General features: G+C 40.4%; 1 protein-coding gene across 2 annotated transcripts; it reads right to left on the reverse strand.

Moving 5' to 3' along the window:
• Positions 1-183: 183 nt before the first annotated feature.
• On the reverse strand, positions 184-24943 carry LOC140278602 (disintegrin and metalloproteinase domain-containing protein 11-like). 2 transcript variants are annotated; one of them, XM_072373646.1, is made up of 26 exons: positions 24704-24943; positions 24362-24516; positions 20212-20288; positions 19702-19765; positions 13207-13289; positions 12891-12948; positions 11204-11264; positions 10456-10595; positions 9359-9433; positions 9184-9255; positions 7555-7721; positions 7371-7455; positions 7155-7245; positions 6854-6905; positions 6560-6659; positions 6369-6440; positions 5895-5987; positions 5373-5453; positions 5182-5296; positions 4898-5003; positions 4684-4803; positions 4366-4534; positions 4166-4280; positions 2874-2964; positions 1133-1150; positions 184-294 (listed from the first exon to the last, which is right to left on the reverse strand). In XM_072373646.1, the coding sequence occupies exons 1-26, from the start codon at positions 24759-24761 to the stop codon at positions 279-281; spliced, it is 2334 nt and encodes a 777-aa protein (XP_072229747.1). In that variant the 5' UTR covers positions 24762-24943; the 3' UTR covers positions 184-278. The 2 variants fall into 2 exon arrangements, with proteins under 2 accessions (XP_072229747.1, XP_072229746.1); XM_072373645.1 differs by lacking the exon at positions 184-294 and having other exon boundaries at positions 686-1150.
• Between the last annotated feature and the right edge of the window lie 28 nt (positions 24944-24971).

The raw sequence follows: 24971 nt of genomic DNA on the forward strand, positions 1-24971 counted from the left end.
AGCACGAAAACACGAGGCGATGCTAACTACAGCAACATGGACATTTGTTCCCAGACACTCTCCGATAGTTGGTTGAATTAAAGAGATTGTGTCATCTGGGCTTCCGTACCACTCAGATATATTCTTTAAGACGGAGCAAATACAGACGAGGAGAGGGAAATCAACAAAGTTAGAACAGGGGACAGAAGAGGTCTGATGGCTCTTAAGTGGAAGACATCTTTGTTCAGTGTCCTCAGAGTGGACAGCACACAGTGTGAGGAAGACAGGAGAGATACGGCTCAAACTCCAGAAGATCTGAAAACAGATAAAGAATGAAGAGGAAAAAAGATAAGTGGATAAGAATGCAGATAAAAAGGGGGGTGGGGGGGACTATCAAGAGGTCTGACGAGCTGAAGTGAAAAAAAAAATGGAGAAAACTGCAACACTGCTTATCGTTTTTTTTTTATAGATTCTTTACAACTTACTGACCAAGAAAAACAAAGATATACTATTAATTTTACAAAGAGTAAGAAAGGGAAAAGCGATCTCTAAGAAAAAGGAACCATCATGTGTTTCATACAGTTGGAACACATATTTGCTGGACAGATAACCTAAATTACTGATTGATAAACAAATGAGAACAAATGAGAACAAAACAAACCAACTGATAAACTACACAACAAAAGCTCTAATGCAGGAAAAAATTCAACAAAAAAAAAGGCACAGGAGAAAGGCTTGCCTTTCTTACTGAATTATTACATCATAAATTCTGAATACACAGTCAATTCAGCAGCAATGTTGAGGAAAAATGGTGGTTAAGGTGCACGCAGTATAAATAAAACTGAAGCACACATAGATACACTGTTATGATTCCTCTTATTGTTTATGAGCTGCGGCACATGTAGAAATTCATTCTGATGAGTTTTTATAGTTTAAAGGATGTGTGATTGTGTGTTTAAAACTAATTCAGGGCATATAAGTGTGCCTGTGTAAATACATGTTAAATAAAAAAAAAAGGTGAAAGATGAAAGGTAAGGTTAAATAAATAGGTGACGGATGTGGGTGTATAAAACAGATGGCATAATGTTGATATAATGGACAGTGGTTGATGATGTTCCAGTGCTAGGTTCAAGACTGAAAGGCGGGTTCGTACCTTCCTTTTCGGATGTTTCTGCAGTGGCAGCGATGCAGCAACAAGATGACGAAGAGAAGACAAGTACAATAAGATTATCAACAGTTATTTCATGTACGTGTGGTGAAAACACGTATTTTCTCCTCAGCCACAGAAACGCAAAGAAGACACAAAGAAACTCCACTGTAGTGTTTTTCCAGGTAATTTTGACACATGCTGTGGTTACGAGATGAAGAAGAAAGATTACAAGTGTGTTTTTTTCTTTTGTATGCAGCCGACAAGTCACAGCAAAGCTGGCGTGTGAAGCAGTGTGAGCGTAAAGCACACTACAGACACAAAGCAAACTTGCAAAGGGAACAAGGAAAGAGCTTGTTAAATGTGTTTCTTTTTCGATTGAAGATGCTCATTCCACAGATTTGCATTGTCAGACTCATCATGGACATACACCACCACCTATCCAGCTCTGTAGCAGCTTTGACTAGCCTTAAACACTGCCTGCAGCATTGCTCTGCCATCAGTAGTACCTCTCCACACGGCACATCCTGATACCATCTTGTCCCCAGTTAAACACACAAACAGTTAGCCATCTATGGGATTTATCAGATCATTTCACCTCCATCGCCCTGTTGTGTAGTTCTTATGCTCACCTGCCCATTGTAGGCACCTTCAACTGCGAAAAGGGGTCAATGTGTGCTTTTACTGGTGTACAGCTATGCAGCCTCAGAAACGGCAATTTATGTAGCATGTTCTTTCTGTAGCATCAGACCAGAAGGCCAACCTTCGCATCTGTAAGTCTTGGGCACCCGAGTCCCTGTCACCGGTTCAGCAGATGTCATTCCTTGGCCCACAATTACTACACACTAACCACTACATAACCAGGAACAACCCACTAGTGGGGCTGTTCTGGAGAACTCTGACCAAATTATCTTGTCATCACAGCTTCAAGAACTGGCTTAATCTCCTCCCTTATATATCCCATCCCCTTAACAAGTGCTGTTGTATTAAGATTGTCACGGCCAGTGGTTGGGTGATGCCTGAGGGTCAAACAGAGGCGTGGATCAGGCTGTAGGTCTGGTGAACTAATCTCTCATCTTTAATTTCAGTTATAACCAACTTTGACGCAACTAACTTCATCTGAGCTAGTCAGTCAGATTTCCTAAAGCTTTTGAGCAACATAAAGCATTGAGCACACAAATTTTGATTCAATAAAATCCTTAACCAAAATATATTGGAGTCACTCTTTAAAACTTATACAGGTGGTTTAATGTATGGCAGTAGTAACACTAGTCACCGCTAATAAACGGACGAGAATAATCTCCTGAAACTCCACATATCCAGCTTACCAAATTGCTTAAAATGAACAACTAAAATTATTTTCACCATTATCGGTTATTTTTTTAATGAACGCTTTAATGGCCCGTCTTTTCCGACCAACTGTCCAGAGCCTGAAGGCAACGAGGTTGTCGTCAATGACAGACAAACTTTACAAAATGCATACTGTATGTTTTAAATATCAATCACTGAAAAGTTTCTCTAAAGAGTGAAAGAGCCCAAAGAGCAACTGACTCAGTGAGTCCCATTACCGTACAAACCCATGAATGGAGAACAGCCATCCACTGCACGTGCACCAGCATCAAGAATAAACTGTCACTATGGACCAGAGAGCAAAGCAAAGGAGCATTCAGCAGCAGCTGCGTGCATAGAGGAGCACGGCAAACACACACACAGACACACACGGACGGAGGCATGCCAGAGCTCTTACTTAAATCCCCAGCCAGTTCCTCCCAGGACTATTGCTGCCACCAGAATTGCACCAGCAACTGATCCTATTATGATATTGGTGCCACTGGGACCTATAGGAGAGAAGGAGTCAGCCAATAAGGGAAAAATGTCCAAAAAGTGCTGAGGAACAAGATTGATCACTTTCTGTTGTCCCTTTTTTATAGTTTCTCAGTCGGATTGTTAGCCTGCACAAACTTAAAATTAGAGGAACAGATTCTTACGAGCTTGTGTTGTCACACAATATTAAATTCTTACTAAGGTTTCGTAGAATCTGCATGTTTCTGATTTCTTAATGTCCGTTTCTTCACATTAGCATACAAACATTTCTGTTACAGCTAACAGATGCAAGTGGAAGGTGAAAAGGTTAAAAATGAAACATGGTTTTCTACCTTTTTAAGTTAAATTTGAGGTTTTTGTTTGTTTTTTTTTGCTAATTCTGAGATGCCCAGAAAAGCAGCAGAGTGCAAAACTTTGAACAACTCATTTTAGTTCTCATAAATTCTTCTTCTCTTCTCTTTTTGTTTTTTTTAAAAGTCAGACCTTTGAAAATTTCAAAACTTTATAAACACTCCTGTTACTGAAACCTGACTCAAACAATCAGTTGTCATGTGGTTCTGAACACAAGCTGCTTGACTATCTGAGCAGCTTGAATTAACAGCAACAAACGAGGAGAAAGATGAAATAAATCTGCAAAGTGTTTTCATGTAGCTGTTCTGTCAGAAACCACAGTCACAAGAAACTGTGTACGTCAAGCTGGAGTTGTAAAAAACTTGAAAACTAACTGAAAGAAAACTGCGTACACATTTGACCTTCATTAAATAGTTAACAGATAAAAAAAAAATTCCTGTGTCCTCACCACAAAATTTTGTATCAGTGGTTTCTAAAAGAACAACTAAAAAACTTCATACAAATGAGGAAAGAAGTCCTGTGGTTGGGTGAAGTTAAGATGGCAGAAATGAGAAATGTTTTTTGGTTTTTAAAAAAGGAAGTAGAACAGGCATTAAACATCTTTACAAATGTTAAACATGGGGGTTGAACAATAATGCTTTTTGGAATGTGCTACAGCCAAAAGGTTTAAACCATTTAACAAATTCCAGTTAACAGTTTTTGTTGCATTTAGGAAAACTTTCCAGCTTTTCTAGAAATGGGGATTGTAAATAAAATGAAGAAGAAAACAAACATTTTGAGTTGACACGGATGTTGCAGATAATGAAGAGGCTCACAGAAGCTAAACCAGATCATCAAAGAAACTGAACCGCTCTGTGTGGTTACCTTTGTACTTGTCTAGGCCGTCCGCCGGGGTGGGGGTTGGAATCGGGTCAAACACACTGCAGTCCTTCCCGGTGTAGCCTGGATCGCAGATACACTTCACTTCGTTACTGCAAGTCTGCGAGACACATCGGCAAGCATGATTAATGCCCGCTGTCACGCTCAAACCCCAAAAGCTGTTCTTGTCAGACAGTGGGACTCACCCCGTGGTAGGAGCAGATATGTGAGGCTGAGGAGCCTGGGCAGGTGCTGAGGTTGAAGGTGGGGACGGGGAGGCAGCGCCGCTCCAAACACATCATGTTTGGCCCACATGGCGTCCCGTCCTCTACGTAACCCAGATCCAAGCCATCATCCAGCACTGCATGACCCCCCCTGCAGGTGACAGAATATCATGTTTACCACATCCAAATTCTTAGTGTGCTACAGCATTTTGCTCCCTCTGTTTCCCACAAACACCTCACCAATTTATCCTTGTTGACTTGCAAAGATGTTGCTATTCATTAAAGAACAAACCGCCTCACCTGCAGTCCATGTATCTGTTCTGATGGTGGACGGTTAGACTGGTGAGTTTCCCCTGCAGTTCACCAAAACTTGGCTTCTCAGTCAGATTGGTGCAAAGCAGCAACCCACACAGAACATCTCTGTAAAACCCGGAAAGATGCGGCAATGAACAGCCTAAAACTTCATGAGACACTTTTAGTTTAAACATAAAACATTTCAAATGAATTTGCTCACTGTTTGTTGCACTGCACCCATCCTTGTCCACTGGGCTCTGGACCACAGTTGCCTTTTTCCGTCCCCTCAGAGTTTAGCTTTTCGTAGCAAAATCTGTCCGCTGAGTCTGACAAAAAAAAAAAAAAAGAGAGAGAGAGAGAGAGACCAGCGTTTTACTGATCTGTCCCATATTACTCTGCTGAGAAGAATCACAGCAGATGACTCAAGGCAAGTATCACCAGCCACAACCATGAGATGGCAGTGAAGCTTCATAAAACAAAGCTCAGCATCTAATCCAAACCTACTGTAGCCCCACAGAGTCCTGCACTGCCCATCTCTGGTCTTACAGCGGCCTCCGTAACATCGACCCTGGCCTGCATTACACGTGTATCCGTTTAGTTTGTGCACGTTATGGGGACACTGAAAGAGACGGAACAATCAGACTCGTGTAGGGCTTTCAGCAATTTCAATGGAGACCTGCCAGATCTTCACTGACCTGGCTGGAGTCTCCTGTGCAGGTCTCGGGAATGTCACAGTCGGTCACAGCATCGCGGCACGTCACCCCTCGCAGCTCGTACTGGAACGGACAAAAAAAAAAAAGAGGATGGTAAGAATAAAGACAAAGGATGCAGAAGAAAAGGGAAAGGAGACAGACTGCTCTGCAACTGCACTACACAGAACTTGATAGTTAGAAAACTATTTTTTTTTTTGTTAGAAAAATTATTTTTTGGTCCATGTCCTCAGTACTGGCAAGTGTCAGATAAAATGACTCCCTCTCCACTGAAATATTTACTTTAGTCTGAATTAGAGTGTAAATATCCACCTTATAACGAACCAGCAAATACTGACACCATTAACTCTGCTTTTCAGGTTGTCAGCTGCAACTCCCCCATATTTGATGCACCAGAAATGAAATGTAACAAAGTTTTAATGTCTAGTTACAGTGTTTTCTGATCCTGACAGAGGGACCTCCAGAGTTAAAGGTGTTAATATGGGGTGATAAAGTTAAGGAGCTCACCTTGCAGTCCCTGCAGCAGAGCCCATTGCTGCATATGGCGTTGTGGGTGAGAGTGCACTTCTTACAGCAGTTGGCTCCACTCTGAGCACACTCCTAAAGGCCACAGAGGATTTGGACAACATGACTATGATGTTAGAAACATCACGCTTCCTGAGCTGTTTCCAGGTCAGATGTTTGTTTATTAGAAATGTCCTACATCAGTTGAAATAAAAATAACTTGTGATATCATTTGCAGGATCTCTAGCGTGATTTGTGGAAGAATCAAAACACATTTTCACTGCTACACTTTTAATGAATTATTCTGGCCTGATGAGAAAATATCTTTTAAATACAAAATTATGCATCATGTCTAGTCTGTGTGGGTGCTGTGCCAACTCACCCTCACACCAAACATTTAGATGCAACTTCCCCAACTGGGTTAATGGCTGTATAACTAATGTTTTTGTGTTCTTTTGATGCATCAGGAGCGCTCACCATTATTGATCCACAGTCACATTCTTCTCCTATCTCCACATATCCGTTGCCACACTCTGAGGGGTCTAACAGCTACGGAGAAAAAAAACACAGCAATGTATAGTCAATAATCTGGGTTTGAGAGCAACAAATTAAAGAACGTCCAAAGGAAGCAATAAGACTGTAGGGCCTGAGTGATAGCGATCTATCACCTTTGTGGGCTTGTTGAAGAGGCAGCTGCCTCCTCCCTGTTGGAGGAAACGCAGGTACTCGTCTATACTGCAGCGGGAGAACTTCCTGGGTAGGTAGTAGCTGAATGATAGAGAATAAAACTGAAATCAGATGAAACCGAACATTATTTAAAACGTTCCAATTTAAAATCAAATATGGAAACTATGCATAAAAAAAAAAAAAGAAGGACAAATCTTACAAAATTTAAAGGAAATTTGTTGGGAATTCTTTCAAACTGTAAGGCAGAATGGACTTATTTTAAATTGTCACCATACCCTGTGTCCTCCATGATGCAGCCGAGCCACGGGTCTGGACACCTGCAGCCACCTGGACACACACACACAAAATATTTCTGTGGTCACAAGTCATACAATAAAACTTATTATGCACAGTTGAGATGTTGCAACTTCGGGGGAGAGGTGAAAGTGAGCTCTGTGGCTAAATCAGCAGAGCCCTGTAAACACTTTCAATGGTGTATAAAAATAATATGTTTACAAGAGGTTAATCATTTTACGAGAAAACGGGCCCACATGGCTCAATCTGTTTCTCTGAATCATTGTCACTAATATGTTTTACCTGCAGATGTTCGCTCTTTGCTCCTAAGCATGCCGATGTTCTGCCCAAGACTCTGGCACAGTGTGATGGCCATTGGACCCATAGTGCCAAACTGAAGAAATGCATACACATTAGGTTAAACACAGGGGAAAGCTTTAATCACTACCACTATTGACTTCTTAGACCACGTTTTTTTCGTAGTTAAAGTAGAAAGTGTTTTCACAGTGAAAGAGTCACCTCATTGATGGCTCCACCACGCGTCAGTGAGCATATGCCTCCAATGTAAGCAGCCTCACTGCGGCTGCTCATGAAGGTTCTCCCACTGTGGGAAAGACAGGGAGATTGTTTAATAAAGAAGAAGAAGAACAACAACAACAAAGCAGGACGATGACAATGATAATCAAATGAGGAATTAACCCACGAAAAGAGGTGCACAGTGTCGCAGCGCTCCTTGATGCTCTCCTTCCTGTACTTCATAAAGTCTCGCAGGGTAAGCAAGGCATCATCGCCGACAGTGATCTTGTTCTCATACGACCAGGTTTCCATGGCCACCAGGACGATGCGCGTGTTGAGCTGCTCCTTGTAGATCTGGACACATCAAAAAGGGGTAATCAGAAAGAATTATGCAGCTTGGAGAGGAGCTGCAGCGAGCTCAAAGAACTCACATCCTCTGCTCATATTGTGGCACATCATTAAAGAAATCACAAAAACATGATCACATCAAATTTGGAGGAAATCTTAAGGAAATTTGCAGACTATAATAGACTCCTTCATAGAATTTTAAAAAAGTAAAACCATCCAATGAACAACAGCTGGTCGTGATGCACCGAAATACAACAACAACAAGAAAGAGGAAGACTGCTTGAAAGTAAATTTTAGTGAAAACTAAAAAAAAAAAAAAACATGAGCTCTACATGAGTCATTTAGAAGGAATAAGGTGCATTTGTTTAAACAGTTTGGTGAGAGACACTTCAAACGTTTGACTGTGTAAGTTACATTGTGGTACTGATTTTCACAGTGTAGTGATTCCTCTAAGAGAAGGGAGTGCTTCGGGGCTTTCATATGCTTGAGGAATAATAAAGAAAACTGCCTCCTCTTTGCAGAAACTATTAACAGAGCAGACAGAAGATAAAATATATCTGTTAGTTGGAGCATCTGTTCACAAGTCCACAGATCTAAAAATCCCACATTTATACAGTATTTATTTGATCATTGCAGACAATGGAGACAGATGTATCTGTGGACTTTAATCACGTTGCAGAAGAATTAAGATGGCAGCCTGTTTCCGTGGAAACGAAAAAATAACTGTTTGTCCCCTGTCAGTGAAGGGTTTTCCATGGTGATGCTGCAGCAGAGGACTCGAGCACAAACACTTCATTTGTCTGTTTTGGAGAATAATCGTATCCCATCAGCTGCATGTCTCTCACACCCGCGCGCACACACACACACACACACTAACACACACACACACACACGAGAAAGGTCATTAAATTAACGATGCAAACACCTCAGAGTGCTTCAAGCTACAGCCGCTGCACCCTTTCCAACTCCTCCATCTTGGATTCTCTCTCTATTATAGTATAGTTTAATCTCACTTGACACCTTAAGCGTGATCTTTCTCAAAAAATGTTTTGAGTACAAAGCATTGAAATTTGAAACATTCAATATTATAATAACCATTCTAGAGATAATGGTGGAAGACGAACTGAGTGACGTTCACTAACAGAAAGAGGCAGGTGAAAGATTTCCAACAAAGTCCGGTAGTGAAAGGTTTTAAATCAATTTTAAAAAATGGCAGCTGCCCCATTCAGCGATGTCTTGTGAGCAGAAAAAGGAACAGGAAAACCCTCCCAATGAGAGACAAAGTATTCACTATGAAGGAGTGCCATGATCAAAAAATAGATGAGAAGGCAAAGCCTAGCTCTTAAACCAGCTGTCTGCCCTCTTTTCAGTTGCACAGATAGTTTTGTGTGTGTTTTATTTGTGTGTCACAGAATATAAAGAGTTTTGAAGAAATACTTGCAATGCTTTAAATACATTTATCTCTCACCAAATCTGCCATGTTCACCACCGACTTGGCAAAAATCTTCGTCTGAGTGCTCGACCGACGGAGCTGCACAAACTAACAAAAAGAGAACAAAGACAGTCACTAACACACACAAACTTCTTAATGACTTTGTGCTGCACTTACAATGATACGGCAAAACAACCAGCTTCACACCCACCAGTTCATAATCATTGACAATCATCAGCTCGATGTATTTGGTCTCAGTCTGGACGGTGCGCTGCCCTCGCCTCACCTGGAGGGGGCAAAAGAAAAGCACAAGACCAAATGCTTCAGTTCACTGTCATAATAACCTTCACACAGGACACACAGCACAGCAGGTGAAACTGTTACTCACCCTGCATGACACACACACAAACACAAACACACACACACATATGCGCTGCTGCTGGTGAAATTCAAGTTTTAGTCCTTGAGAGGAGAAACTTAAAAAACAATAACCATTAATTCATGAAGCAGAATGTTGCATCTAAATAGATTATACTGCCATTTCTGAAGCTAAAAACAAATTAAAATAATGTTAAAATAAAATTAAATAAATATACATCATGACGGTAAGTAAGAAAAGATTCAGTTTTGCTTTAGCCGAAGTCTTCAGATCTGAAAAGTATAGCAGATGCAGATCTGGCCTAAAACTGCATTCTTTCATTCGGCCAGCAGGGGTCGACTTTTTAGAAGTCTGAGAACATTCAACTACTTCTCACCACACTGAGAGCTCACTGGTGGAGTTAATGGTCTCAATGACTAGTTCAAAGTCTTCCTCTTTAATCATGAAGATCAACCATTTAGAGTAAAATAGATGACAAACCTGGGGATATTGTATAGGTGTTACCCCAAGATTGTTGCGAGATTACCCCGAGTTAATGTCTGGTTTCAGGAAACCAAGATGACAATGGCCAAAAAGGTTAGTCCCTTATTTTTTTAGGATAACTTTGCCTGTATATCATAGACATCTACAGGGGAAATCTTAGTTTAGGTATCAACACAAACATCAAATTCTAGAAGTACTTAATGTAGTAAAAATATTGTGTTTGTTTTTGTGTTTGTTATTGGCCATCAGAGCCTCCACATTTCTCAAGCTTCACATTCTCAGTTTGTTTTGTGGACTTTCACCAGACTTCACTTCCTTATCTCCATCTGCTTGGATGAGCATGACATTAATTGTGTTTTCATCTATGTGTTTTCATTTCATCTCTGATCATTCCACATAGATTCCTAGCCGGCCATTGGTGTGCAGAGCTGTGTGTGAAGACTGACTTGTCTTTTTGAACGCCTCAGGCCTTTTGTAAAAAGTGGTTTCTCTTCTTCAGACCCGTAGCCACCATCCTCAACCTTGCCGTCTCCTTCACGGTGGCCATCTGTCTGCCCCTCAGGCTCTGTGCTGTTCATGGAGCAACCTGCGAGACACACATATATGTGAGACTGTGACAGAAAAGTGACTAGTCATCAGTCCAGGGTTGGGTGTAGGTGTGTATTTTAGTCCACTGATATGGAGGAGAGATCAATATTATGCAGCCAGTGGATGAACGAACAGGAAACGAGAGAGTCAGGGGTGAGGAAGCGAGGAGTTAGAGGAAGGAGAAATGGGGGAAATGGATCCAGAGAGGTGGAGGAGTGTAAGGGACAAACACAGAGGCAATCAAAAGAGACATTTAGCAAGGACAAGAAGGACAGACAAACAACCTGAGGAGTACACTTTAACTGAAGGGTATGACGGGCAAAAACTCAATGAGAGAGAGTTGTGTTGCAGAATATTTGATTATCTTAGCACAGTGTCAAGGACAAGGCTGAACAAGTGTCCATGAAAGTAACAAGCTGCGTCCTGTCAGCTTTCATCAAAATCTCAATCTACCTGACTGCGTATGCTGAAATCTAATTCTTCATAGATAAATTAAGTGTCACATGTTGGAAAACCTGGTAAATTAGCCTCATAGCAGATTTGTGCAGGAACGTGTGCCACTGAGGTTTAACTGTCTATAATCAGATAGTTATAGGCATGACCTACCTGGACAGGGAAGTGGGAAGAGGTCAATGTCGGGCATTCGATACACAATGTGGTTATTCTGCTGCAAAAGGAAGAAAGAAGAAAAATACAGACAGAAAGAGACAAGAGGGAACATGAATGTATTTCTTTTTTTCTGCAACTAAAACATAAAGAACAACAACATTAGAAAGCAATCAAGTCCATTCAGTTGGGCATTATACTTTAGTTTTCACATACACAAACATATGATGAACTTGAACGGGTGAGTCAAAACTTTATTGGCTTCCTTGAGCTCTTATAAAAATTACACTGCAAATGAAAAATGCTGACTCAGAGCCGTTCAATGTAACTTTATTTCAAACCTAAGGTCTTCTTCACTTATTGGTGTGTTCCAAACACTTGGAACATATCTCACATGTTCATAAAATTATTTTTAATTTTAATTTTTTGGGATGGCAAGAGTTTTCTCCTTGTAGGCATGCTATGCTCAATGTTATTGTTCAGTGTTCTCCTGATTGTACACTCACAATGATTAACATGAGTCAGTGGGAGAGAAGCCTTTAGTTGTGTAGAAGAAATTCCAAAACAAATCGTCAAAAATGTAATTTTACAATAGCCTCAACCACCCCCTTTTACATGTATTCTGTTTTCATTTAAAATTAGATAAAACAGATTTCAAGCATCCACAGAGATGCTAATTTGGTTAACCAACGCAGGAATGCAGGGGCTCAAGCAAACTTAAAACAAACCTCAAGCCAAAAAGACCTCAAGACAGCAGCAGATGGGGATTGAGGACAGGAGGAAATCAGAAGTGGAATCAAAAAACTCTCTGCTCTGAAAGAGCTTTAGAGTGTAGATCAGACATAGCCAAGGTTTCAACAGAGGGCTAATTTATTAACACAAAATGGACTGAAGCTCCATTGGAATGATCACACCTTGGAAACAAAAGATAAACATCCCTCTTCTCATCCTGAACTTGAAAACTTTGCAGCGTGAAAAAAACATTGTCCTTTGAAGTAGAGACAGTTCAGCGAGAAGAAAGTGCTCCGATGCATAATTAATCAATCACATGGCTGTCATAATGGCAGTAACACTGGACATGGTGGTATACTTGAGCTGGGGATAAATACTTTATGAAATGACCCATCTGAGATGGAGAGCCGAGCAGAAAGCTGGAGAGTGGGAGAGTTTTATGACGAGCTGAGTGGGTATCGATCCATCCCTCCAGTCTATGTAATAGAGCTGTGCTTCGATTACTGTGGGCCTTAATGGGGAAAAAAGCTCAGCCTCTTCCATTCTAAACACTTTTCTTTCACTCTTTTCAATCACACCTCTATTTCTTAATTAATCCATTCTAAAATAATATCCGACTAAGACTCTCAAACTTTTATGTTTTTGTCAGTTATTCATGAAAATTGTCTGCCTTTAGATACAGGGCAGGATGTGACTCTGTAGTAGTGGACTGTATCCACTCAATACATTCCAAACAGCAACTCAGATAGTGTAACATTGTCTGGACTGACGGGAAGTCATCCAGAGCTAAAGTAGACGGGGAAAGCAAACGGCGAGAGTCCAACAATATCTTTGATTTTTTTTTATTCTTTCAAGGGACATATTTTCACGAGTTTTATCACGTGGCCTTGTTGTTTGGATGCAATACACTTCTAATCCAAACTGGCTAATAGGCCTCACTGAAGCTGTCACTTACCTCCCCACTGCCAACAGGTTCAATCCCATAAGAGAAGTTCCCATCAGAAAACATCCCCCTGAAAGGAAAAAAAAAAAAAAAGAGAAACTTATAAATGAATACAGCAGTATATTACAATAAATTTAAGTACCTCTGTTACAAATAAAATTACTGATATTCAATATAATCTAATCTGGGTTAAAGGACACATTCTTTTGCCAGAAGCTCAAAGAAGTTTGGTCTAAATTTTAAAGTCTTAAAAATAACTAATTTTATGTCCTGAATTAATTTAAGATTCTTGCTAAGTAAAGAAAATTCTTAAAAGCATTTGACTTACTGCAGTCCATGACAGGTGGACAAAGCAGCCCAGGAGCCAGGAAGCCCCCGTGCTCGCCCATGGTAGTAGCAGTGCTCCCCTCCCTGAAACCAAATCAAGAGAGAGAGAGAGAGACACTAAACCCGCCGTCATCCAGTAACATGTTCATGTCAAATTTCAGAAAATGAAACCAGTACCCTCTGGAAACCTCTTACTGCCACTGATCTCCTGGCCCCTACAGGGCAGGTATTTTCCATCAGCCTGAAGCCTGGAGTCAGCCAGGTGGGTTGACCAAAGGAGATCAGTGACTAGTGCAAAACTTAGTAGTCTGGGAAAACCTAAACCTAATGCGGCTGCAGCTGAGGTGAGTTTCAGCAAGAATGGACAGAGATCAAACAAGACAAAGTCCAGTCAATCAGATAAGCACCACCATTCTGAATCAAAACATCAAAAACGCTTTTAAGTCATTAAGTGACTCATCTCAAGCCTGCAATGTCTTAGCTAATACTGAGGAGGTGAATTACACAGGCGCCCAAGTACAACAGCACAGAATTTCAAAGTGTATCCTTAACTGAAAGAGAAATCTGTCTTTAATATACAGCAGCAATGCTACATGCAGTATGATTTCTATTAACTGAACTGACAGTTGTTACATCTGCTGTTTTGTCAAGTTTTTCACAGTATTGTGGAGGAAAGTACTTTTGAATCTCAGCTGGGGCCTTTCTGTGTGGGGTTTGCATGTTTCTTATGTGCATGCATGCGTGGATTCTCTCTGGGTGCTCTTACTTCCTCCAACAGTACAAAACAAACATGCATGTTAGGTTAATTGGTGATTCTACATAGACCCCGGACGTTACTGTGAGTGTGCATGGTTGTGTTGGCCCTGTGATGGACTGCCGACTTCTCCTGGGCGTACCCTGCCTCTCGCCCTGGACACTTGGAGAATACTGAGAGAATACCTCATTTGCATATATATATAATCATTAGTAATCAAATGGGAAGGTTTCACGGTTACATCTCACATGGGAAATGTTAACCCTAGATGTAGTGTGTTGCCTTCATAGATCACTGCTCTAGGTACTGCAAGGCCACTCTGTTGACAGGTTGATTGATGTTTCATTTTATCAGTAAAGAGATTGCAATGAATTTTAATGTATTTTTGGTCTCTAAAGAATGATGGAGAATTTGACAGCAATCTTCACGATGTATTTCAACCACTTAACTTTTTCCTCATTGATACAGGGAAAACTGATTGTCATCAGATGTTGTATTTTTCTTCATTAAATATGCATATGTAAATGTAAATATATATATATATATATATATATATATATATATATATATATATATATATATATATATAATATACATGTAGTGCAATGTTGTGTCTCACTCCTGGATGAATGTCCACATCCTTCAGACTCTAAAATAGATGCTCAATCAGCTATTAACAGAAAGAGGTATCTTAGTTAATTAGTCAAACACACAACAAACCATTTTAAAGGCTGATGAATATTTGAGTCTCTCTTTAAAAGAGGTTCAAATAAAGTGTGACTGACAGTCTCAGTTGACACTTTAAGTTTGGCAGAGCTGCTCAGAGGCGTTACCTCGCCTCCGGATCCCTTAACCTGATTATTCATAATCCCCTGCAAGGCTCCAACTGGACTATCGTGTTTTGAATATAGTGTTTCAGCGCAATCTCTCAGCTTACAGTACACGAATGATCTGATTACGACAATCTGAGAAGACACTCGTCATCGCCAATCAACAAACTCATGCATGTTTGTAACATATCTTAACTGACAAGAGTTTTAAAAATTTAAACGTGAACAGCAGACAATTCTGCATGATCAGAGAAGTCATTCTACGGAAGGTCGTTTGCAAAACAGTGTTTTAGCTTATAACATCTTCATCATCAAATTGCTAAAATAATGTACAGGCATATGAGTCTGAGTGTGCAAGACAGCGAGAGTCAATTTTCAGTTGTAATGAACCCCAATAAGTCATGTCTGCTACCTGAGCCTGCTGTTGTCCAGCACAGTTGACGGACCACAAACAAAAGAGGCAGATTGGACCTGCTGTTTTTCACGCTCAGTCAAACTTTACTCTAAGCTCCAACTCGATGCTGAAAATTCACTCACGAGATCCTGTCAAGTCAAATCTGAGCTTGCAAAAAGTTACTACTCATCAGCTGCACCCTACCTTTCCAAGAGTGTACGGAATGTAGGCCATCTTCAGTCACCATCTAGCTTGATATCAAATAGGTTGCAATATTGAGAACATTTCAACTGATCTGCTCTAAACTGAATTAAAGCCTCAGGTTACAGCTTATGAGAAATCAGGGGCTGGCCTGACTGTCAGGAACTAAATCTTAATCCAACTTCAAGTCAATCAAACACAAGGCTTAGGGAAAGCTAACATGTTCCTTTTCTTTTTCTGAAACTCAGCATGTGGGAGCTTTAGATGAAGCTGTGTCCTTCAATCTGTGAAACTTGACTTTCCACATCAAAGCATACAGAGCTCTGGTGGCTTTCTGTGAGGGAAAGCATTAATTTATTTGGTCTATGTAATGTTAGCCTCTAAAAACCTAAACTAAACTACACACAAAAAAAAACAAAACACCTAAGAAACAAAAACAAAAGACAGCTTAATGAAGCACGAGTGAAATCCACAGTTTATGGAGCTGATTTACCAGAATGATCATTAACAGTGTGAGGTCTCAGGCTGTTTACTGTCACATTGTATACTGCTAGAATGTTCTTCGACGGTTGTTGAAATTTACATTTGCACGGTGGCTGTAGGACAGATCCAGATCCAGAGTCCAGTTGCTCACTGTACACCCTAAAACAAGTTCCAGTGACAAGAGCTATAAATTTACCAAAGCACGTCACAGATATTCCATTAAGACTTCAGGAAAGTGTTTCAACTTGTAAAAAAAAAAGGGCAGAATATGTCTCCTTTAACAGTCAACCCTTTAGATCCTGGGGACCCGTGTAAAAGGCCCAGAATAGACCATTTATGAGAAACAGTTTGAACCCTTTTCGACATGACCCCCTGTATTTGTGTCTAGATCCAGTTTATCTGGACAAAGTGCATTATGCTCTACTTTCAAAATTCCCCAATGTGCCTCTTTCGAATACAGCCCAAGATTGTAGAGCTGCTTCGGACTAAATCTGATGATGTTTTTTTCCAGGTGGAGGGTGAAAAATGAACTAATACAAACATCACTTCTTAATGAAGAAGATTCTGTTCTATTTTGTTTAGGAATAAAAACGGACTTTCAGCATTCATACTCAACAGTGAGACAGCCCAAAGCACTTAGCAAAGAGCAAGATAATAAATAAATAAAAGGTAGGATTACAAGACTAAATGGAGGAAATCAAATTGCCTGACACAGCAGACACACTTGGTGTGCTTTTCAGAGAAGTATGCACTACATATAATGGACGCTCACTCGTGCAAATAAACCATATTGTGTAAAAAAAATTGTGTATTAAAGGTGAAACATCATTAGTGACACAAGAGCAGGACAGTACATCTGCAGTGAGTGACTGTAACAATGAAATAACATCTTGCACTCAGAAAAGGAGGCAACCAGCGAGACGTGTCCTGGACAAAAACAAGAGGATTGAATTGAACAACTGTAACAGAATTAAAAAAAAATCTGGAGTGTTCGCCATGTCTGGGCTCAGCATTGTTGATGTGAGATGTGAAAAGGCAAGGCAGTGAAACATTAGGACCTAATGTTGGAAGAAATCGTAACATACTCTAATGCTTTTACATTAGAGTAAAAACTCTCATACAGCAGTAGGAGAAGAATGCCTAAATTCCTTTATGGTATTTTTTTTCTATAAAATTAACCCTAATTGTTAGAAATTAGAACAATGAGGAATTCCCACCGACTTCCTCTCTCTGCTTAAAATAGTGTATCACTGATAACTGATGAGGTTGTGGTTGAGATTTAAAGGACAGACAGACAAAAAAAATTGCTGCTTTTATAAGCTATTTAAAAAGCAGGACAATGACAAGGTTTCCGAACAGTTCTGGTCCATTTCTACTTTTAGCTATGTGTCATTGAGGTTCAATCTGAATGAGGCAGACGCCAGCACAGCGGAATAGCACAGGCCCATGGGGACTAATAAAATAGTGACACACAAAGGCAGCAGGGGTTTATAGTCATACCAATAAAACTAAATGAATCCAATTGGAAAAGGTGTTTGGGAGGGCAGGCAGGACAGCTTTAGGCATCCTCATACAGTGCATATAAATCAGCTGTGAATTCGGTGTCATTTCTCATGTGGTTGTTTGTATACATATCAGACAAACTGGAAGAATTTAAATCAGTTCATAGATTAGTTAAGATACACAATACACTATAATACACTATAATATATAATGAAATGTAACATATGTATGGTTGTGGGAACAACAGTTTTAAATAAAAAAAACATCCAGCAATATGGAGACAACTCAAGGGCTTCCCTAAAAACTAAAATACCATTTTTTTTAATTTATTTATTTTTATTTTAAATGGGAAATTACAATTTGACCATTTGGTTTCTTAAGACTCAGAATGACAAAGTGTCAAACAACATTCAAAATCTTTCATACATTTCATAGAAATCAAACCTATCCAAAATAATTAGTGTTCCTTTAGCACGGGTAAAGGAAACCTTCCAACCTCAAAGCAACAGAGATCGTAAGATGAAAGGTCCAAAATCCCAGTGGAGGCTTGCAGTTGTCTTGGAAACTGTACTGATTCAAATATACGCTTCTCAACTGATAAAACATGGTTATGACAAATTGTGGACATAAAGATTTAAGAAGAAAAAAAAACTGGCTAAAATGTAACATTTACAAATCTTTTGACGTAAAAAGTCTTTTGTCACTATTTCAGACAAAAAACAGACAAAAAAAGGAGAACTAACAACTAATGAATAAATTACGTTTATTATCTTCCCAGAACTTAATATTCAATATTCATTCTTTCCATTTGTTTGTGCAAATAAACCACAAACTCAGACTAGATTTACACATCTTATTCTAAAGGTCAGGGCAGAGGACGGTTCTACGACTGCTTTTAGCCTTATCTGCAAATGGATATGATTCAAATTCCCCTCACGACAAGACAAAATAGACCCACAGTGGTACTGCTGCTGACTGCCGGTTGCCATGGCAGCCATCTACTGATTGGTCAGGTGGTTCATTGGCAGAAAGAAAGAAGAGTGAAAGAGAGACAGCGAGAAACAGTAGAAAGAGATAGGGATAGGGACTAAAATAAAGCAGAGGACACAGAAGGAAAGACACTATATCAGATGCTGCTGAGAGTCAAGCCGTCTACCTTCACTGCCCGTGTCTGCGGAGTATAAATGCAGGGATTTTTTATTTTTAAACAAATGTATAAATCCTAATTCTAAGAGAAAACCATGTTAATGATTCAAGCTAGGTGCTTCTGCAACTGTGGCTAGAAGGCGGAAGGCTGCTTTTGGGACATATTTCTTGTAGTTCAGCATTTTGTGGACTGATAGGATGAGCAAAAAAACCCCACAAAATATCATCATCAACATTTCTATGCTTTTCTGAATAAGGGGCAACATAAAGCAGTACTGTTGCTATGGATGGACTGATGGACACTGGGAATACAGAGGAGATGTATCATTGTAAGGATTGGCACTTAATCACTTTCTATTCAACAGAAAACAGATAGAAATCTATCTTCTGTTCTTCACGGCTGGCAGAGAGAATGCCAATATATTTCATAAGGTCACCAAAGTCTGTCAACATTTTGCAAGCAGACATTGTGCTGATAATTTGTCATGAATTACATGAGAGCTTTCCCCACTCGTGTTGTTTTCCTGATTGTGATGCCTGCAGATAACAGGTTGTAGCTCAACTGGGCATAAAAGATAAAAAGCAGGAAGCCAAACACAGACACGTACAAAATTTGCTTTCCATTTTCAAGGTTTTTTTTTTATGACTTTCGACTTAACACTCTGGTGTGTGGTTAGCACCATCGCCTCACAGGTTCCCGGTTAAACTCCCGGGTGGGGCCTTTCTGTGTGGAGTTTGCATGTTCTACCCGTGTATGCGTGGGTTCTCTCTCTCCGGGTACTCCAGCTTCCTCCCACCGTCCAAAAAACATGAATGTTAGGTTAATTGACAACTCTAAATTGTCCTTAGGAGTGAGTGAGAGCGTGAGTGGTTGTTTGTCTCGTTTGGATGGATGGACTTAACACTCATCCATCTTGAATTCAAAATTAACCGTGTCAGACGTGGTTGGAGTTAATCCCACATGATACCGGACGCAAGTAAAGTTAGGACAGAGCATTAGTCGATCATAAGGAAGACACACAATCCAACCTGGAAGTTTTTGAGCTGAGGAAGTAAATCAAAGCACCACGAATGCATGGGCAGAACAGGTCCTTCCTAAGCAAACCAACTGATAAGTTGGTGTAATCTTACTACACAGACACAAGTGTGGTTTCATCTAACTTTTGACAAGAAAGGAAAGCCTACCGTTCTCTGTGACACCTGGCCATCGTCAAAGTGTCGCTCCACATAGTCTGTAGACAAGAGATTGCTGGAAAGAAAAGGTAAAGAAAGGGGAAAGAGATGAAAAAATACAATAATCGTAAGGTTGTTAGCCTGAATCTAGTACTTCAATATATGCTTTTTAAAACACTGCAAATGGCTATTAGAAACCACTGCTTTCACTGTCCAGTTGTATTTAATGTAAAACTACTAACTAGCATCAAACATTTTGCACCAGTCTGATTGGTAAAAATGTGTCAAGATGCACCCTTCTAAACTGGTTAGAAAGGCAGTGAGAAGTATTAGAGCACTGCAAACCATGAGAGCAGAAACGGTGTTGCACATTTGGAGAGTCGTCTAGGCTGTGGTTTATTTTTATAGTGGCAACAGACGAGAGAGACAAACTGAGAAAAATCTGAGCTGCAAGCACAGTATTGAAAATGCTGCTTAATGTGTCTGGATGTGTGAATGCTCCACAGGTGTTTGTCTACTTACTGGTTGAGCTCCAGATCAAGGATGAAGGACGTGCCAAAGGCCTCCACCAAGAAGCTGCTCTGGGCCAGATGGATGGGCTAAAAAAAAAAAAAAAGGTTGAATAAGGAGATTTTAAGGAGTTATAAAATCAAGGAGGTGGCAATGAGAAAGTGTTTATGAATTGAATTATGTAGTACATGAGCAGAAAAGAAGATTGTTCACCTCATAACCGAAACAACAACGAGGAGCCTCTTGGTTTAATTCATCCCTTGCAAGTTTTATACTGTATCCCAGTTTCTGCTGCCGAAACAGCTTGTAAACACCAACTAGACTACCACAGGGAGCTGCATTTGCATCCATTTAAAGTCACATTATAGCCACCAGGCAAATCAAACGTTTGCTGTATTACCTCCTCCTCCGCGTACCGCTCGGTAGTGGTTCAAAGCTCGATTTTGCTCACCATCTAACTGCTGATTGCATTCCATTTGCGCAGCCTTTTTAGAGCTTTTTTTTTTTTTTTTACAGAAACTGGTCTCTGACGCAGATAAGACCATAACATAGACAATTTTGCCAGACAAACAACAAGTTCAAAACTTTCAGAATAACTTCAAGTGACCACCTTCATGCTGTCGTGTCGACCATTTGATAGATTATCATACATAAATATGCTAATCACACTTAGACACACCCTGTGGAGTTGTGCTAATGCCTTCTTTTGTATTGTCCGTACTTCCAATGGTCCTGAGCTAGTCAACCGCTGCTGGTAGAGGAAAAAATATTGCAATACCTTAATCAATGCAGCAAAAGGAAGACAGGAGCCTATTTTAATAAATCAATAGTTTTATCAGTTTTGAATAACATTGAATATACATGTTACTATAGTTTACTAGAATCTCCACATAGCACTTTAAGGCTACAATATAAACCTTTACTTCATATCTATTTTTCTGGGGCGTTTTAGTCTAAGAACTGTTTTAGCATCAGAAAGTAATTTAACTTTTTCCAGCTGAGCACAGTTTCTCCATTTCCTCTACACAGCAGGACAAGGGTTCCACTAACAGCACACACACAGGCATGGTTTATGTGCACTCTACTACTACACCCTAAAACTTGAGCAGAATTCGAGCAGCATGTTGCATTTAGTGTTCAGCTTCCCGTTTTATACACTGTACATTAGAAAGTCTTTTACAATTCATCCAACCGGTGACGATATCTTGCATCTTCGATCAAGGGATTTAACAGCAGCAACATAAATAACAGTAATGTCCACATCTTTTTTAGGTCAAAGTCATACAACACTCTTTGTGCTGTGGTTAGTTTATGTCTCAAGGCTCCATGTGTGAAAAATCCCCGTGTGATCGCGTGGCACAGTACTGATTTTGCTTTTAAAAATTATCAATTGTTTATCTGTGACTCACACATTGCAGGGACAGCATCCACCTCTGACTCAAACTAATGACTCAGCAATTTGTCAAGCATTCCATGCTTTCACAAGAGTGGGAATGAGGTTGTAAGAAAAAAAAGCAACAGAGTGTGATGAAGACAGCATGGAGGAGAGAAGGAAAACTTGTGTTTCACGTGAATGTTTTGACAGCGAGCTTTCACAACAATGACTAGATGATAAAAGACGTCCTCCTCCGGTGACCTCTCCCTGGAGGAGAGGCAGCCTCTGGATCACAGTTTGTGCCAGGGCTCATTGCCTCAGTCTAACCGCCAAGGTGAGCCTCTTCCACAACATTCTGTGACGCCTCCCATCGGTACTTAAAGGCCAACTGTAAGGAACATCTAATATTCTTACCCTGCTCTCTTTGCAAACTGCTTAGTCTTAGCTGAGATAATTATCTTATTTTTAAGACTTTTTTGTATGGTATCAGATATCACGATTCTGACCATAATTCAGGCCATCGTCTTCTCAGCTCCTGTCACTGACAAATTAATTCATTACTTGCGAAATTTCTTCTTCAAAAGTTCCAAAATATCTTAAGGTTGCAACTATTATTTGATGCAGGTATAAGTAAATAAGTAAATAACTACTGACTAGAACCAAGTTCTTATCTAACATAGTGAGTCAGTAAGCAACCAAACTTGGAGCTGGAAAAGGATCCTTGAAAGCTGATTGGATACAAACACATATCTTCCATGCCCGATATCTACTTAAATATAGAATTATTTCTAAAATAAACACCAGCATGTTGATCAGAGAGACTGAATCTAAATTATGATACCATAATGAGTTGCAGGACAATGATTCATTTCCTCAGAATTTCTTGAGTTGACACTTTTTGAATGGCTGTCTGTTGGAGCCACAGACACTTTTGTATCAGTCTGTTGTCACGTTAAAAACGTCAGAAAAATTGTCAAGCAATCGTAAAGCTAAACAGTTTGGGACGGTGCTGTGAATCAAACTTGTAAACTGCGGTATCTCAGCCTCTGGGCGCTCTAGGGAAGTTTTAGGCTGAGAAATGTGCATAATAAAGACTAAAGTAGAACTTCAACACGAGCCGGAAGCATATAGTGTCATCCAACATATAGAGACACACTGAAATGGGAACTTTTCATGTCCAAATCAGCCAGAGTTCAAGTCACCCATAAGGTTTACCCCATGATTTAAACATAGTTGTGGTGAACAAAACATTTGCTAAAAATTTTCGGAACTTTAAAGCAGGAATTCAACAATAAGACCATTAAGCCCTGGCAATGCATTTATTTTCATTCATTGTGGAAAGCCATGGTGTCTGACAGCACATTTATCTTAAACTCAGAAGCGTCAGTCATGGAGAAAAAAACAAAACAATAATGCTGTTAAATTTCAGTTCTCATCCCACTTTTGGCAGATTTAAACTTATTTAATGGATGACAAAGCTCAGCAGTCTTAGAGGACATCAAGTGTTGAATATGTGAATATATGACCCCCGACTCTAAAGGAGATGGGACACTGTAAAATGTAAATAAAATCAGAACGCAGATATTTTCAGATCTCATAAACCAATATAATATTCACACCCGAATGGAGAAGACATGTCAAATGTTGAAAGTGAGAAAAAATTCAAAAATGTTTGAAATTTGATGGCAGCAATACGTCTCAAACAAGCTGGGACGGGAACAGCAAAGGCTGGAAAAGTAAGGGAGACTAAAAGGAAACAGCTGGAGAATCATGTTGCAACTAATGAGTTAATTGATAACAGGTCAGTAACAAGACCCCCAGTTCTTTTGTAATTGTGCTCGGGTTTTCAGAATTTAGTTGCTGAAGAGAATTTTTTTTTTTTTTTTCGGTATGAGCTGTAAACAGTTTGCCACATCCTATATCAGTGTTGTGTTCACAAGCTTTCGAGCTTTTAGGATAGGTTCAATGTTCTTTGAGAGGCTGACCTAGAAACATGACTGAAAAGAAAAGAATGTGCAGCGACTTTGTGAATACTTTTTACGTCAAACTCCTACATGAGACTGTACCAGGGGAATATGTAACTCCCAGATAAATTGACATGTAACAGCTCCTTCGGTTTCAGAAAAGAGGTCATGAGACGATAGGCTGAGCAGAGGGCAGCTCAGGGTCAGACCTGTGTCATATCCACTGACCAGCCGGCCAGCTGCTGGCTGACAGTGTTCATAGGAAAGGTAACGAGAGACGACAGGTAGAGGTGTGAAATATAATCTAATGGGATGAAAAGGAGCAAGAGGGTGAGGGGGGGTTGGGGGTTTTGCCCTTCTTCGCAGGTGTGTGCTGGCTGTCATGTGTGGGCTTGTGCAGTATTAACAGATGACCTCAGGTGAGAACAAGCACCTGACAGAGGAGTGTTTCTTACATGTATGTTTATATGTACCAAAACCGGGCACAGCAGCATCTACTGTACAACACATGATTAGTAATGGAAGTCAGTTTTGTATTTCAATGATAAAATCCTCAAATTAGTCACAAATCTTGGACTGTGACCCATTTCACATCCATCCATCCTTGTTGTGTGGATAGATTTCATGCGTCTCACTTCTAGCATCTATTTTCAAAAGGGTGTTGGCTATAAGTTCGAGGTTTAAAGATCGCATTAAGTAAGGAGAATGTCAGAATGTGTGCTGACAGTAAGAGGAACGCTACAAAAAAAATAATAGATTGGTGCTCGACTTAGATGACGTGGAGATGTGCGTAAAGTTGGTGACAGAGGCAGGCAAAGCTCACCTGCTGCGGACCAGTTGGGGGGGTTTTGACCCGGGTGTCCAGGTGGCTGTGCAGCAGCTCCTCCTCGGTGTGGATCTGTTGCAGGAGCCGCTTCGGCTGAACGACCTCCTCTGCTGGAGGCAGATTTCCATCCAGACTCCCCCAACCCCTCAGACCTGCAGAGGGCACGAGAGGCGGCTCAGTGCACAGATGTCAGGCATAATGCTGTGCTGCATATCTCCTCTTCTCTTACAGAGGTCATTGGTGCCACGGAGAGGCTGAATACACACAAGTGTGATCGGGAAAAAAAACTCCCGTTTGCTCTGAACCAAAACCTCGACAGAAAGCGCGGGAGCCTCTTACCTGTCTCGGCGCACCTTGCACACACTGCAGCGAACAGCAGGCATCTCACAGCGAGCATGATGCTCTCATAGTCCCAGTGATTTCCTCGGTGTTGCGCCGTTAGATGAAGTGACAGGAGCTGCGAGCGGAGCTGTACTGCTGTTGACCGCGAGGACAAACACAACAGCTGGTTTCCTTTAAACGCGACGCCCACATTCCTCACCCCCTTTTTTTTTTCTGCGCTGGAGAGTTTAAAAAGAAAAAAACACTCCGAAGGGGCTCCTGCTCT

This window comes from Leuresthes tenuis, unplaced genomic scaffold (assembly GCF_036924035.1).
Source record: "Leuresthes tenuis unplaced genomic scaffold, fLeuTen1.0.hap1 SCAF_20, whole genome shotgun sequence".
Lineage (NCBI taxonomy): Eukaryota > Metazoa > Chordata > Actinopteri > Atheriniformes > Atherinopsidae > Leuresthes > Leuresthes tenuis.